The sequence below is a fragment of the Drosophila elegans genome, unplaced genomic scaffold (assembly GCF_018152505.1).
Source record: "Drosophila elegans isolate 14027-0461.03 unplaced genomic scaffold, ASM1815250v1 contig_409, whole genome shotgun sequence".
Taxonomy (NCBI): Eukaryota; Metazoa; Arthropoda; class Insecta; order Diptera; family Drosophilidae; genus Drosophila; species Drosophila elegans.
In genome coordinates this window covers 758,390-775,451 of record NW_024545796.1, presented here as the reverse complement: position 1 = coordinate 775,451, position 17,062 = coordinate 758,390, and the positions used below count along the sequence as shown (strand labels likewise).

The 17,062-nt window shown below is 41.4% G+C and overlaps 1 protein-coding gene across 1 annotated transcript; it reads right to left on the bottom strand.

Moving 5' to 3' along the window:
• Positions 1-865: 865 nt before the first annotated feature.
• On the bottom strand, positions 866-16,609 carry LOC121467484. Its single transcript, XM_041708906.1, has 4 exons — positions 15,951-16,609; positions 15,433-15,893; positions 14,908-15,342; positions 866-1,089 (listed from the first exon to the last, which is right to left on the bottom strand). Exons 1-4 carry the CDS (start codon positions 16,607-16,609, stop codon positions 866-868), a joined length of 1,779 nt encoding a protein of 592 aa, XP_041564840.1.
• Between the last annotated feature and the right edge of the window lie 453 nt (positions 16,610-17,062).

The window sequence follows — 17,062 nt, the reverse complement described above, 5'->3', positions numbered from 1 at the left end:
CAGCCTATCTCTCCACCTAAATTGAGAAATTCTCTCACTCAGAGAAAGTCTGACAATTCGCCCTGTTACCCCGATTGATCTAACCCTGCCAGGCCACCGATTCTCCCCACCGAGATCTTGATGGCGTTGTATCTAGATGGCGTTGGACCATCTGCAGCTGCACCAAGCGCTACAAATACCCCCCGCTAAAGATCTGTCTTGGGGGTCACACTTCCAAGACAGATAAACCAAAGTAAAGGGCAGCTTGACTACTGCTTCATATCCTTTGCATGATACCGGCCAACAAACTTCCCTTGCAGGTCCTCTAGATCGTAATATGATTGGCCAACTCTCTTTTTATCTCTGGCCTTTAAGTAAGGTGGAGCTAACTTGGCATTGTATCGTACCACGAAATTACTTTGTTTAAAATTACGTCTAAACACTTCTTACCATACCGCGTAAGACACATCCCTGGAACGCAGATTATACTGGCGCAAGTCCTTTTTATTTAGCTTCCTCATTACTTCGCAGGCCTTGCTACGAATTGTATCCAGCGAGTCCTCTCGGGTAAACATCGCTGACCTATCTTCCAACATTTGCAAATTCCTCAATAGTTTAAAAGTCGAACCTGAAGATATATAATGCTGTCCGAAAACCATATAGTAAGGCGAAGTGCCAATACTTGAATGGACAGCCGACCGCAATGCACAACAAATGCTGCTAAGCTGCTCATCCCAATCTTTCTGATCCGAACATAAGAACGGGTTGCCTCTATCACGGACCGATTCACCCTTTCAGACGCATTGGCTTGCGGAGAATAAACTGCGGTAAGAGTATGGCCTACCTTATTTTCCCGCAGAATCTTTTGAAATGACTCGGATTTAAACTAGGAACCGTTGTCAGACACAATAGTTTCTGGCACTCCGAAAGTGTGAAAAAGATCCTGCTGCATATATTTGATCACCACATCCGTTTTGAGTTTCTTCACAGCTTTCAAAAACACAAACTTCGTGTAGTGTTCCAGGACTATAAAAATTCCTATATTCCCACTTCTAAAACGGGGATATGGTCCGAGAAAGTCCACAAACAGCCTCTGAAAGAATCGCTGGGCTTCCGGAGAAGTATCCATTAGCGGTCGTTGTATACAATTTGGTGCTTTTGCCATTTTGCAAATATCGCAAGCCTGAATATATCTTAGGCGTGTTTTGCCGCTTACGCTGTCTGGTATCGTGAGGAGTCTCTTTGCAGATCGGACAAGCATTTTTGGTCTTGGCATACGACTCGAAACAGGCTTTGTGGAATTTATGGCCACATTTAATTTGCAGCGTCGGTGCCGAAGCCAAGGTGTTTTCGCATAAAACGCATTTGGGTGCAGAGCCAGCGGCTTTCTCATCGTCCGACATTATTATTCTTTCTAAATTTAAAAACACTGAGCCCTTAAATTTTAAATGGCTCCTAGTTAGATACCCGTGACTGTTATTGTTCTACTGCTTTCCGCACTTTCAAACTTAGAGATCAATGACCTCCTCAGCTTCATAAGATGTTCGCTTGCCGCTCTTCCCTTTTATCAAAAGCCGGCTAAAGTAGGCGAACGGCGAAAAAAAAACAATGGATAGAAAAAAATTATTGCCAGAATAACTGGTTCTGCTATCCCACCAATTATTTAGCTGAAATAATTGTGAAACCTAAAAACGTTATATCTTAATTAACAAGAAAATTTAAATTAACAAACAAAAAAAATATCATAATATATTTTGCCAACAAGCATAGCTAATTTCCCTGGGAATAAGTACTGGCCTTGAACAATGTAAAAGAAACCAAAGAAAACAAAGACAGCACAAAAATCAGCCAGGTTTTGCGATTCGCGATGCTTATTCTCATATCGTTAACTAAAGTTTTAATTAATTTATTAATTAATTAATCTTAACGCACTAATAATAAACAAATGAGTAAGAACGTGGATCAGCGCACTCAACGCCAAAAACAACAAGACGAAGCCCGTGAAAAAGCTCAGAGAGAGCAAGACAAACTTCATCTCTCCTTGGCCCGTAACAATGCTTATTTCTCTTTCACGAGTAATACTCTAGAACCGAAAGTGCAAGTTTACTGACCGCCGAAAACCAGAGAGCTAGTTCTTGCTCTCCCGCCCCACTTTTCACCGCTCAAACGCCATGGAGTGAACAATGCAAAACTCCAACCGAGCTTCTGCCACCTAGTGCAACAACAACAGTAACTACTACGTCAACCACAATGGTCTCTGTCGCGGTTAAAGCAACAATACAACTAAGTGCAAAAATCGGGTCAAACGGCAAAAACAAAGGTACGGTAGGTGAAATGACAATTCGGCAAGCGGGTTCGGCCATGCAGACAGGCATGGATCGCTACATTAATATTTCCAAGCTCAAGCTAACACCCCCAAAAAATCTGTCGGCAATATGCCGAAAATATATATACCAACAAAGGCCTGAAAATCTCGGCCCATTAAATGAAAATAGATTTTCCATTCTGGCGGAGCCTGAAACAGAGTATGAAGAATTAGCCCCAAAGAAACTTAAGCCACAACCTATCTTTGTTCGGGAGAAGATCTCCAACGTCCTAGTCAACAAAATAGTTGAGCTTGTCGGAAAAGATAACTTTCATGGTTTTCCACTTATGGCATTGTATAAGCGAAACCAAACTTCAAACCAAAACAGAAAAAAAAAAGAATTACGACATGTACCAGCTGAAAAGTTGCAAATGCTTACAAGTTGTGCTCAAGGGAATAGAACCCGATGTGAACCCCTCCGAAATTATAGAGGCTTTAAAAGAAAACGGTTTTTGCGCAAAATATGTTATAAATATTATAAACAAAAACAATAAGCCGCAACCACTTTTCAAGGTCGAGCTGGAGCCCGACAGCAGAACTTTGAAAAAAAACGCAGTGCACCCAATCTACAAGTTGCAGTACCTTCTACAGTAGAAGAGCTGCACAAACGGAACGGACCAGTGCAATGCACAAATTGCCAGAAATACGGACACACCAGGGCTTACTGCACCCTCAACGGCGCGCCAGAACATCTACATGAAATCACAAACGACACCGGAAGTTTTCTTCGCAAAAGCAGCCAAGTCATCATTTGGGCCCTCAATTACCACCTACGCCAGCTAAGATCAGGCACAGCTCACATAGAGCCGAAAATCGATAGCATGCAGCAGGCCATGGGGCAGTCACAAAGTAACATGGAAACAATGATGGTAACTTTGCAACAAAATATGATGGAATTTATGTCCTTCATGAAAACCAACATGCAAACTCTAATACAAAACCAAAATAACTTGTCAAATGCTTGCAGCTCAGGAGTCCAAATAAATTATGCCTAGCCTTTGAATAAATCTGTGGAACGCCAACGGTGTTTCACGGCATATACCTGAAATAACTCAATTTCTGAACGAAAACCACATCGACGTTATGTTGCTGGCAGAAAAGCATCTCACCAGCAAATATAACTTTCAAATACGGGGATACACGTTCTACGGCACCGATCATCCAGATGGTAAAGCACATGGCACTTTCACCAACGGTTTGCAAAAAAATATATGCAAGCTACATCGGTAAAATTACAATTGGGCAACTGCAACCTTGTCATTGCCGCTGTCTACTGCCCACCCCGCTTGAAAGTCTCCGAAGACCAATTCATGGACTTCTACAATTCACTTGGAGAGCGATTTATAGCAGCAGGTGATTACAACGCCAAGCACACACTGGGGATCCCGCCTTGTGACCCCCAAAGGAAGGCAACTATATAATGCACTCATCAAAACATGCAACAAACTGGACTACGTTTTACTAGGCAGTCCTACATACTGGCCTACAGATCCTAGGAAACTACCTGATTTAATTGATTTTGCTGTGACAAAAAACATTCCTCGCAATCTAATATCTGCAAAATCGCTTTTGGATCTATCATGGGACCACTCACCAGAGCTAATAAATTTTCTTCAAAACCTGGAACTAATCGAGCACCCTTGCAGGCTGACGTCGCATCGAACCAATTGGCTGAAGTTCAAAAAGTACGTAAGTTCCCACATTGAACTAACTCCACAGCTCAACATCAAGGAGGACATCGACTGCTATGTCGATGCATTGGAGTCTGTACTCGTCGCAGCAGCCAAAATCTCTACACCGCAAGGGAGGGATGGGCACACACACCAGCACAAAACTAACCTTGAAATCGAACAGCTTGTTTTGGAGAAAAGGCGTTTGAGGCGTGCTTGGCAAACCAGCAGATCGCCATCCTCAAAACATATTATTAAGGAAGCTGGTCGCATACTTACCAGGGCTCTAAGGCACGAAGAAGAAAAAGCACAACGCCAGTACATTGAGAGATTTTCACCCACCAGCACCAAAAATCCCTTGTGGAGGGCCACCCCAAATCTAAGTGCGCCGGCCGAAACAGTAACTCCCATAAGAAACTCTTCAGGCAGCTGGGCCAGAAGCGACAAAGACAGAGCTTGTACATTTGCTTTACACTTTCGAAATGTTTTTCAGCCAAACCCTGCAAATAATTCATTCACACTACCGTCGTCGTCAATTCAAATTGGAACTGAGACGGCGCCAATTCTGTTTCAACCAAACGAAGTTTCAAAAGTCATCAGCGAACAATTAAAAACTAAAAAGGCCCCAGGAGGTGATCTGATAACTCCTAAGATGCTAATTGAACTCCCAAACTGTGCAGTTGAGGTAATTTGTAAACTTTTTAACGGGATTAAACGACTTGGCTACTTCCCAAAAATTGGAAATAGTCGGTAATCATAATGATCCCAAAGCCAGGAAAAGATCACACAATACCAGCTATATGCAGACCGATAAGTTTACTCTCGTGTCTGTCAAAACTACTCGAAAAATGCCTTCTCACGCGCATAATCCCACATCTGAAAGAGCACAACGTTATTCCGGCACATCAATTTGGCTTTCGAGAAAGCCATGGAACAATAGAGCAAGTCAATAGATTAACAACAGAAATACGAACTGCATTCGAGCTTCGAGAATACTGCAGTGCGGTATTCATTGACGTTGCGCAGGCTTTCGACCGAGTCTGGCTCGATGGCCTTATGCATAAAATCAGAACGTTACTACAGGAAAACACTCACAGGATACTTGAATCGTACCTTTACAAAAGAACCTTCGCCGTGAGATGTAACACTACAATATCCGACGATTACACGATAGATGCTGGAGTTCCTCAAGGTAGCGCCCTTGGTCCAACTCTATTTCTCCTTTACACCGCAGATATTCCCACGAACGAGCGACTAACTACTTCTACATTCGCAGACGATACCGCGATCCTAAATCGGTTCAAATGCCCAATTCAGGCAACAGCACTACTAGCTGATTATCTCGTGGTAGTGGCGAGGTGATTATCAGACTGGCGTATAAAAATAAATGCGCAAAAGTTTAAACACTTAACGTTTACTCTTAACAGACAAACGTGTCCCCCGCTAACTCTGAATAACACGCCACTCCCACAAGCTGACGATGTAACGTACCTTGGCGTCCACCTAGACAGGAGACTTACATGGCGGAGACATATCGAAGCTAAGAAAATTTATCTAAAACTAAAATCTAATAGCCTTCATTGGTTCATAAACGCTCGATCCCCCTCTGCCTAGACTTCAAGGTCCTGCTCTACAATTCAACGCTTAAGCCATTCTGGACTTACGGCTCCCAGTTGTGGGGAAACGCGAGCAGTAGTAACACCGATATTATCCAGCGGGCACAATCAAAAATCCTGAGAACTATCACTGGGGCACCTTGGTATGTTCGGAACGACAACATCCACAGAGATCTTGGCATTCTACCCGTAAGAGATGAAATATCAAAGCAAAAAGCGTCCTACCACACCAAACTAGCTTCTCATCTAAACCAGCTCGCCAGGGGCCTAGCCAGGGTTCCCAACCGCACCCGATTACAACTAAATGACCTTCCAGCTCAGCAATAGTTATTAGAGCCCTTTCATCTCGCGTCAGTCATCTTGACTGTCAGATATAGTTTTAATTTAAGATTTTATATACTTATTGTTAGTCTCAATTCAGAGAAGATTCAATAAATAAAATGCATATGTAAACAAAAAAAAAAAAAATAACAAAAAAAAACGCGCTAAACAACAACAAACAGCGCTGCTGCGCGGGTGGTCCACCGTGGTCAGTTACCGCTCTTATGAGATAAACGACGACTTTTTTTTCACTTTTGCCATCATCTGTGGCTTGCAACTCCTTTGTGAAAGGTTGTTACAATAAATCCTATGCAGATGCTTGATAAAAGATTATGATTTAGCCCATTAAGACTACAGCAAATCATCCGTGGTCAGGCGAATCATTACTAAAATGAGTGTTAGCCTGCTTCTCCTAAGCGTACTGATATGCCGTACTTTGGGGGCTACCCTGGAAAATAGTGTATAGAAAAGCCAATGCTCCTCTGCTGCTTCCGTTTAACGTGGCCGACTGACCTGATACTACTGATAATTCGGTTAGTCCTTCTTGCAAATCGCCAGATCGGAAGTGCAGCGGAACTGAGAGAATTTTTGTTTTAAAAAGTTAACGCCAGCAGCTTTTTTACTATCCAACACCCTGGTTTAGCTCACTGCCGAATTGATGACATCCTAGATAGAGAAAAGAAAGCTATTGATAGTATGAGTTTGTGAGCACATTTTAAATGTGGCCGAAACGATGGGCGCAAAAGAATTAATAATCATTATTAACTGAATTATTTATAACTGTAACGAGTAATTCAGAGTAACTGAGCGCACTCGAGCGTTGGTCCGGCTGCTGCTTGTCGGCAATGAGGGGGTGGTGGTCTTGCTGCAGATTCCATAGATGCCTTGTATGATACTAATACTTATGTTTGCGTGAAAGATAAGCTTACTAAAACCGGAAGTAGAGAACTCATACAAAAATAGGGAAGAGGGACATTGGTTTCTTTTAGCCAAAATAAAGTCTCAGTTCACCTGCGATGACTGAGGAGGTCTTCTGCCCGCCCTGCCTATGGCCATCATACCGTTTTATTTTCTTAATTGTTGATGACCCCTTATTAGGCCTAGATATCCTACTCTACAGAGGCTTCATGCTAGATGCGGCAAAAATATAGGTGTTTAAAACATTATGTTGAAACTATGTTGTAAATCAAAGCAACAAATGTAAATGATATGATCACTTCTGTATGCCCAATATCATAAAGAGATGAGAATCATATGTAAAAGCTTAGAAGTAACGGCTTATCTCTCTTCCCTCATTTATAACCTAAAGAAGTGTAGATAAACGCGACTCTACCCCTTTTTAACATATAAGTCAGTCAGCTTCAAGCCGCAGATCACAGTTATGTATCAACCGTCAAAATATACTTAGATAATAAAAGAGCATTTATTGTTTAACCTACAAATACACGTGTTTCTTTCATTCGCTGCTTCAGGTTATGGGCCCAGACCATATACCCGCGTAATAAAATAACACTTCACCGCCGCCGTAGTTCAATTTGGTCGCGAAAAATGTCCGGCGCGTTTATAAAAATTGAGCAGCTTTTTGTGGATAACTATGACACGTGGAAAGTTCAAATGCGGGCAACGACCTGTGACCATATGTTAACGGTACGAAGGAGTGCCCTAGTGGAAGTGGAAGCACATCGGCTGCTGACTCCGACGTATGGAAAACGTACGACGAAAAAGCGCGTGCAGATATCTTACTATCGGTCAGCCCCTCAGAATTGGCTTTGATCGAGGGATGTAATACAGCTTAACGCTGTTGGATGAAACTACAGGAAACTTTTATGACGAGAGGACCAGTGCGAAAAGCAGCTCTTCTAAAGAAGCTAATATTATCGCGCCTGTGTGAGGGCGGCAATATACGAGAGCACATAAACGAAACATTTGAAGCCGTAAAGAAATTAAGGGAAATCGGCGTAGCAATCGGAGACGACTTATTGGCCATTATTTTACTCTACAGTCTGCCAGACACCTTCAAAACGTTTAGATGCGCGATGGAAGCAAGGGATGACTTACCACGCCCAGAATTCTTAAGAGTACAAATATAAGAGGAGGCCGAAGCCAGGAAAAAATAAACACGTGCCAGATGAACAAAACGCAATGTTCGCGAAACGTCGAAAGGACAGGAGTGGAAAGTAAACTAGAAACAAAGAGACTAGAAAATGCTTTAACTGTAACAGAGTCGGGCACATATCCAAAAACTGCTTGAATAAAACGAATGGAAAGGGCGAAGAGCCCGATCATAGAGAGAAAGCAAAGAGAGCAGAGGAATCGATTTTCGCATGCCAGGCAAATTTCTGCGCGAATAAAGCTGGCGCTTGGTGCTTAGACAGCGGCTGTACAGCGCACATGAGTTCAGACACGAAACTTTTTGCAAATATAAAAGAAATAAAGAAAACTTTACATTTGGCGAACGACGAGACAACAACTATAATTGGCATGGGTGAAATAAAAATCGCAGTCGTCGACAAAGGAGAGAAGAAGAATAATACTCTCACAGACGTGCATTACGTTTCCGATCTCAGGCAGAGCTTGCTGTCAATATCAAAGATTACGGATAAGGGATACGAGGTACACTTCAGGAAAGACGAGGCTCTAATCGTGAAAGGTAAGAACGAAAGAACGACCGCCGCTGAAAATTTGACTGGAAAGAAAATAAAGATGCAATATGACAACGAAACGGAATACTGTAACAGGGAATTTGACGCCTACCTAGCATGGTACGGGATTAAACGTAGACTAAGTGCACAATGTACCCCCAACAAAACGGGCTAGCAGAAAGGTAAAACAGACCGCTAGTTGAGATGGCCAGATGCATGATGAGGCAAGCAGGAGCACCTGCAACTTTCTGGGCTGAAGCCGTGAACGCAGCGTGCTACATACGCAACCGATGTCCAGCAGCAAGCTTGTCAGGAGATATTCCCTTTACGTTCTGGACGAAGAAAATTGCGACAGCGGCACACCTGAGAGCATTCAGCACCAAGGCATATGCGCTCGAAAAAGGCATCAACAAGGGAAAATTTGATCCCAGATCGGTTGAATGCATTTTGGTAGGATATGCAGCTCCTTCAAAGGCATATCGACTTTATGTCCCGGAAAGGCAAAAAGTAATAATTTCTAATGGCGTAAAATTTATGAGTCTTCCAGGTTTCAGAACCCATTTTCAGGAATTTTATACGGAGCCCAACTCAGAAGAGATTAGCATTGAGATGACGAGCACGAAAATTAAACAAGATGAACTTGAAGCGGATCCGTCGGTGGATTCTCCACAAGAACCCACTATTTCGGCGCAACGCCGTGGCAGAGGGCGCTTGAAAACACTTCGAAGCGGATTCCGTGGCAGGCCACGAAAAATTTATCAACAACCGAATGTAGAACACAGCAATGAAAACGACGCGGAGAGCGAGGAACTACAAAGCGATGAGCCTTACGAAGAGTGTAAAATAGCCAACGCACTATTTGTCGATCCAGTAAATATCGCCGAAGCGAAAATCTCTTACGTTTGCTGTCAATTTTCTGAGCCAGTTCAACGCGAATTACAATGGGGAACACTGGAAAGCAGCGAAACGCGTACTACGGCATCTGTCTGGGACAAAAGGACTAGGGCTATTATACCTTCCGAGCAAGGAAAACCTGTACGGTGTGGCCGACGCCGACTGGGAAGCCAACCTTAGCGACAGACGCTTCTACTCTGGACAAGCGTTTGTGTTGTCTGGCGCAGCTATAAGTTGGGAAGCCCGAACTGTGGCACTTTCGAGCACAGAATCGGAGTATCTGGCTATGTCCGAAGCAGTCAAAGAGGCCATATACTTAAGGAGTCTCTTAACCAGCATTGGGAGAGGTTGCGACTCGATCCGTATATTCAACGACAACAAAAGCGGCCATAAATTAGCTACAGGATTTGGTGACATCAAAATCGAGCACTTGCCGACCGAACTTATGCCAGCAGATGAATTGACTAAGGGTCTTAGCCACGATAAGCACAAAACCTGCTTAAGATCTTTAGGCGTCGCGCAGTGTGGGAAAATCAAAATTTAGCGGGATTTAATTGTTTCGATATTTATTTGAATGAAATACATTATTTTTAAACTTAAACGTTGGTTTTTTATCAATTTTATTTATTTTTTTTTTATTTGAAATACAAAATTATTTTATTGGAATCATATAGAAAAATATAATTTAATCCAAAATGACTAAAACAAAAAAAATCATTAGAAAACAATAAAAAGTATTTATTCATTTGCGATTGGTAGGGACAATAATACTAAAACGTCGTGTTCTAGTGGACACCGACTTTTTTTGGGAATATTTCGCAAGTTGGCAAGGAATGGATCCGAAGATACTAACAATCTATTTATAAGATCGGTGTTGGTATCTGTTCTTGTTGTTTTCCGGGTGAACATTTCCCGGTATCTTCTAACATCCTTATTCCTTGCCTCTTGCGCTTCTTCCGATAGCTGTCCAATTGGAAGAATGCATGATGCTATGACATCTTTTCCATGATACATTACTTTATGGACAGAGACGGGCATGTTGTACCAAGAGTATTCTTTAAGGTACAATTTCCTGGTTTCTTTCGTGTATTCATCAAAAGTCGCTAAGTTATAGGAAACCCTGACCCTATGTTTGAGTTTACGCTACGTTAGATAAAGCACTGCAAATTTCGCCGTCTATCATGGTCAGAATAAACACTGGTTTCACCATTACATAGAAATTGTGTACTATAATTTTAACAGGTTGAAGCATTTCAATTTTTTTTTCACCAAAGTCACTTCTTCGTTTATCAATTCCGTGGTTTCTTTTTTAAAGTTCGGCCTAATTGGGCGGCAGTATCTTGTATATGAAGGTGCTGGATTTTGCCAAACTATGATTTTTTTACATTCATCAACATTATAATTCATTTGAATAGTAACCATGCATGTGCTAAATAGGTTTTCATCAATACCATCTGATGATGAAAATTTCTGTTTATACTTTTTTTGCTGCGCTCCATTACAACCCCATTTTATTATCAACGATAGCTCCTTTCCACCCATTTTAGGATGTTCTATTGAGTTCAGTGCTTCTCTTTGAGCTAGGCATAATCGCTGGATAGTATTATCAACCAAGGATTGAACGTTACATGCTGCTAAGGACTCTGTTACAGTCACTTCAGCATAACAATCTTTTTTACACTCTTTAATTTTATCATAGGAAGGTAAAAGATTTTTAACGATTTTATTAATCCTTTGGCGTATTGTGTCATATTGATGAACTGATAAATTAGCATCTTGAATCATACTCAACGCTTCTTCAGTAGGTATAGATGATTCAGTAAAATTTTGATTTTGAACATTTTGTATTTGGGTTCCTCTATTTGGAGAATTCAATGTAAATTCCTTCACAATTGCAGCAGAGTTGCGTTTACCTTCCTTAAATAGGTTAACTTGGTTTGCAACTGCAATTTTTTCAGGGCTAGTAGAATCAATAAGATCTTGTACCTTTCTTCTTTTGGTGCGATCGCAGCAATCAAATTTTTTTGTGGTCTCCCTGGCTTGGATGTAAGAGAAATTTCTTGCAATACCGTGAATGGTAAATTCAAATTACCATTCAACCCGATTTTATTTTTTTTTAAAAACCGTTCCTCATAACGATAACATTGATTCCATTTTATTTAAAATTGTAAGCACAGATTTTTTAGAAAAGCCTTAAACTCTTTTTTAGAGCCTTCAGAAAATTTAACTAAAGGATGATAATTCCAAAAAAAATCACAAACCGCATGCAAACGCTTGTTCTTATCACTTGCAATCCAAATATCATAAATTTGTTTTTTCGTTAGTTGGGTCGACATTTTGAAAAATAAAAAAAATGGGTGGGTGCTGCAAAAATACGCACGATATTTCAACTTCGAGCTCAAACTTTAATAAGAAACTAAATTTTTTCTCCTTTAAACACAAAAGTCAATTGAAAAAAACCCAATGAAAAAGATCTGTTGCTTAGATAAGGATTGTGCTTGCAGTACCGTTTAAATAAAGCTCTAATTTTGATTATCGTACCTTGATGAAACTATGAACAAAAGAAATGCAGAAAAAAACAATTTGATTTCGAACTTCGCAGAATATCAGTACTTGAATAAAACGGAATTTTACTGTTCTACAATAAGTGAGAAACAGATTTCGCAACGACTAGAAAAATAGTTTATATAATAATTATATACATTGAATAAAGTATTAAAAAAAAATTATTTGGACGAATTTGGTTAAAGTTGAAAAATTTACTTTTGTACAGCTAAACTGTAAGACTCCCACACTGTGCGTCGCTGAAATTTAAAATTAACTTGTAGAGGGCGTGTTGAAACTATGTAATGTAAATCAAAGCAACAAATGTCAAAGCAAATATGATCAGTTCTGTATGCCCAATATCATAAAGAGATGAGAATCATATGTAAAAGCTTAAAAGTAACGGCTTATCTCTCTTCCCTCATTTATAACCTAAAGAAGTGTAGATAAACGCGACTCTACCCCTTTTTAACATATAAGTCAGTCAGCTTCAAGCCGCAGATCACGCGAGTTATGTATCAACCGTCAATATAACTTAGATAATAAAAGGGCATTTATTATTTAACCCACAAGTACACGTGTTTCTTTCACTCGCTGCTTCACATTATAAACATATTTATTAAAACTAAGACGAAATAATACTCTTAAAAATACACATTAAAATTAGGGTGAATAAATAAATAAATATTGGAATCGACATGCACTGACGTATATAACGGTAAATATAAATAATAATTACAAATATATCAATGTTATCAAAATTCGATGAATAAAATTAACGTAAAATCATGACACAATAAAATTCATCTTTGACAAATAAGTTGCTTAAGGCAAAGTACTTTAAAACGGCGATTGGGTTGCGTTCGCACAAACATATAAATGCATTAAAATTCTTTTGGTTCTTTTGCTTTTGTTTACATTTTTTTTTCAAAGGGGCCTAGCGAACGGTAGCGTATAATTTATTTATTTTTTTTTTTTGTAACAAAATTACTAAGAGATTTGCTTCGAATGAATAAATATACGCAATATAGGAACATTCATATAGGGTTAATATTTGGATTTATACTGGGTTAATAATGCGCTCTTGAGCTCATCACTCACCAATTTCCTTTAAGCATCCATCAATGAAAGCGCTTTCGGCGATGGTAGTCTGCTGTTTGGGAGGAACATAAGACTTTATTTATTTAAACATTTCCCGATACCGCTAAAGGAACGCTCGCTCCTCTTTGGCTATTTTTTTGTTAGTACAAGCCTAATTCAATTTTTTTTTAAAGCTACCAATAAATAAACTCCAAAATCACCACACATTCCTTGTTTTCACTTACTAACTAGATTACTCACTCCATTTGTATACCGAAAATTAATAGAATAGAAAAAACTTTACTCGGGGCTGAAGATCAAACTATGGGCAAATATTACGCTCCTTTCCTTAGCACGACGAAACTTTCAACGCCATCGTCGACTTTTGCGAAACGCTTGCTCTCCCGCCGGACACTGATTTGATCGCCGGTTTCTTTTATGCTTCTGCCGGCCTTCCGTCCGTGGTCTTCTCCTTCTCCTTTTGGAGCGGCGATCTTTGGTGGCTTTTCCGCTGTGGTGGCTTCATAGCACTGCAAAAAAAAACTGGTGCCTGCCTTCGCCGATTTCACAGGTTGCGCTTGCCTTCGCCGATTAATAATGTGGCTTCTTGGGACTTGGGGCGGTACCTTTTGGCCAACACCTATGCAATAAAATGAAAATCTAAAAGACCTCGTTCGCTTCTCACTCACCCCTGGACTTGGCCGGAATCCCACTTGGATCTTCCTTTTGGGCTCCTTTGCCGTGATACCTGTTGCTGCTGTTGGTGGTTGCCTCTGCTGATTGAGCATTTTTACTTTTGATTTTATCTTAAACACCACTTCTTGACTCAACTAATCACTTTGGATGCCAAACTAGGAATGGCGGCTAGTGACGCCGCAATAAAGGCGACAGCCTATCTCTCCACCTAAATTGAGAAATTCTCTCACCCAGAGAAAGTCTGACAATTCGCCCTGTTACCCCGATTGATCTAACCCTGCCAGGCCACCGATTCTCTCCACCGAGATCTAGATGGCGCCACCGATTCTTACGTTGTATCTAGATGGCGTTGGACCATCTGCAGCTGCACCAAGCGCTACAAAAACTAAAAGTTGCCTTCAACTCAATTGCGGGATATGTTTTTAATGTAAACCGCAGGGAGCACATAATATGCTACTCAAATAAGATTTTGGAACTTAGCTTTGAGTCATGGATTAAGTTAAAAATCCTCTTATTTCTGCAAAACTCCTGACTAAAAAAGAGCCACAGTACTTAACTGAACATGTGCTACTGGCTTTGTAAGCTAGAACAAACAACATTGTCTGCAAAAGATTAAAATTGGCGATGACGGAAAAACACTTTTTCATACAGGCTGTTTATCCCAAACAATATAAAAAGTATAAGAAACGAAACGCACTTTAGAAACGAACTTATAAACTATTTAAAGGGCACAAGCTAATTCTTTTTTTAATTTTAATTTATTATTTTTAATGTTAATGTTTATGGGGAAAATAACCAAAATGCCATTCTTTAGTTTAGAAATATAAATTAAACGCACGATAGGTTAAATTGAAATTATTTCTTGATTTTATTAGCTGTGCTCGGAGTTGCAGCGATTTTGTATAAGTAACTTGCAGAAAGCTTGACTTTAAATTTTGTACATGTTTTCGCTGTAGCTCAACTGAATAGATAACGCGACAAATGTAGCGAGATAAGAAAGACGTAGAACAATAAACATGCAAAGCTGTATAACAGCCCTGCATGTGCAGCGCACACCTATGAACATTTTACTAGGTGCTGGCGGTCTGCTCTAAACATACTCCCCCCGTTGGAAGAGGCACGGTTCCAACCAAATGGGATTCGATGGGCAGAGTGACTAGTTTGGTGACGGCCCTTGGTAAGACCTGTAGCTGTCCGGACCACAGCTTCTCTGACGACGCCGTTCTTTCCGGGTATGACTTCATGGATGCACCCAAGCTGCCCTTTCATCGGTGGAAGGTTGTCCTCCTGAAGCAATACAACGCGACCGATTTGGATGTTGGATGTTTTGATCCGCCATTCGCTTCGTTCTTGCAACAGGGACAAATACTCTCTGCTCCATCTTTTCCAGAAGTTCTGCTGCATTTGTGTCATTCTTTGCCAACTGCTTAACCGGCCTTCGCGAAGATGAGTAACGTATGGCTCAGAAAACCTTGTGTAGCTGGAACCATTGAGGAAATGCGCTGGCGTTAGCACCTCAAAATTTTCAGCATTTTCTGAAATTGGACAAAGCGGACGGGAGTTAAGAATGGCAGAAATTTCATATGCAAGTGTTCTTAATTCATCAAGGGCTAAGATGGCTGCACCGACAACTCGGTAGAAGAGAAATTTTGCCGATTTTACAGCCGCCTCCCATAGACCACCGAAATGTGGGGCACGCGGGGGTATGAACTTCCAATCAATCCCATTCGCTAAGCAGGAAGAACTTATCGAAGCCGTGTGCGGTTCGCTCAAAAATAACTCCTTTAGTTCCGCTAGCTCTCGTTTAGCGCCAACAAAGTTTGTCGCATTATCACTCCAAATAGTGCGTGGACTGCCTCTGAGGCTAATGAATCTTCTCAAAGCTCCAATAAAAGAATCCGTTGTGAGATCCTGGACGACTTCCAAGTGCGCAGCCTTCGTCGAAAAGTAGACAAAGACGGCGATGTAGCACTGGGGGTGCTTTGTTCCGGGCCTCTGACTTGTGATAGAACGGTCCACAATAGTCCACTCCTGTGGTGTGAAATGCTGGGTTAGCCTGAACTCGATCTGCTGGCAGGCTACCCATCTGTTGCATTTGTTGATGACGCTAGCCATGAACTTTCAGCCTCCAAGTGGCCAATACCTTTTCCGTAAAGCAGCGAGCAACGCCTGTGGCCCTGCGTGGAAGTATTTCTCATGATAATAGACGATAATCGCCCTGGTGACCGGATGATCCTTGGGTAACAATATCGGATGCTTAGCCTCGTAGTCCAAGCTCGCATTTTGAAGCCTTCCACCAACACGAAGTAAACCCTCAGAGCTAAGTATTGGCCTCAGAGAAATCAACTTGCTCTTCGAAGGACAAGGCTTGCCTTGGCTAAGAACCTCATGCTCCACCGCTATGTGAACCTGTTGAATGCTCCTTAGAAGCAGAACGGTTCCGAAGCTGATCTCGTCAACGGTAAGATAGATGGTTGAAGGTAATGATTTGGCTCTGCAATTTGAAATGAATCGATAAATGAACGCGAAAACACGTTGCAACTTGTCGAATGAGTTGAGAAACTTGCAGTTGATAGATATGTCAGTGCCAACGGTTCCAATTAGCACCGTGGAACGCCGTTCCGAAAGGTTCCTTACTGCATCTAATAGGGAGGGCCAGTTCGACGCTCCTTTCAGTAGAAATGGAGGTCCATTTGCCCAAAGGGAGTGCTCCAGCAATTCTTTGGGGGTACATCCGCGCGATACCACATCCGCCGGATTCAAGTCTGTTGGAACATGATGCCAAGCCATACCTTTCGTCATTTCCTGGATTTTCGCGATTCTATTAGACACAAATACGTTGAACTCCCTCGGAGGTTGCCGAATCCAAGCCAACACAATAGAGTCCGATCAGCAGTGAAAGGTGCAATAAAAACATATGGATTCCTTAACGTTTACGATAAGCTCACCCAATAAACACGCTGCTGAAAGTTCTAATCTTGTTATTGTTAAAGCTTTTAAGGGAGCTACTCTAGACTTGGCGCAGAGTAGATGTGCTTCAGCGTTGCCATAGGTCTCCGACCGCAAATATAAGCACGCGCCGTAAGCTGCTGTGTATAAATTATGTTTTAGTTGTGCAGCCTCGCACTGTCCCTCGCCGCTGTCCGTGAGGGTGAAGAGTTGCGATCCAATTGCCACCGTGGCTGGTCCGGGGGAAGGGGTGAAGACGTAATTGCCACCGTGGCTGGCTGCTCATATGGATGTGCCGGGCGATTG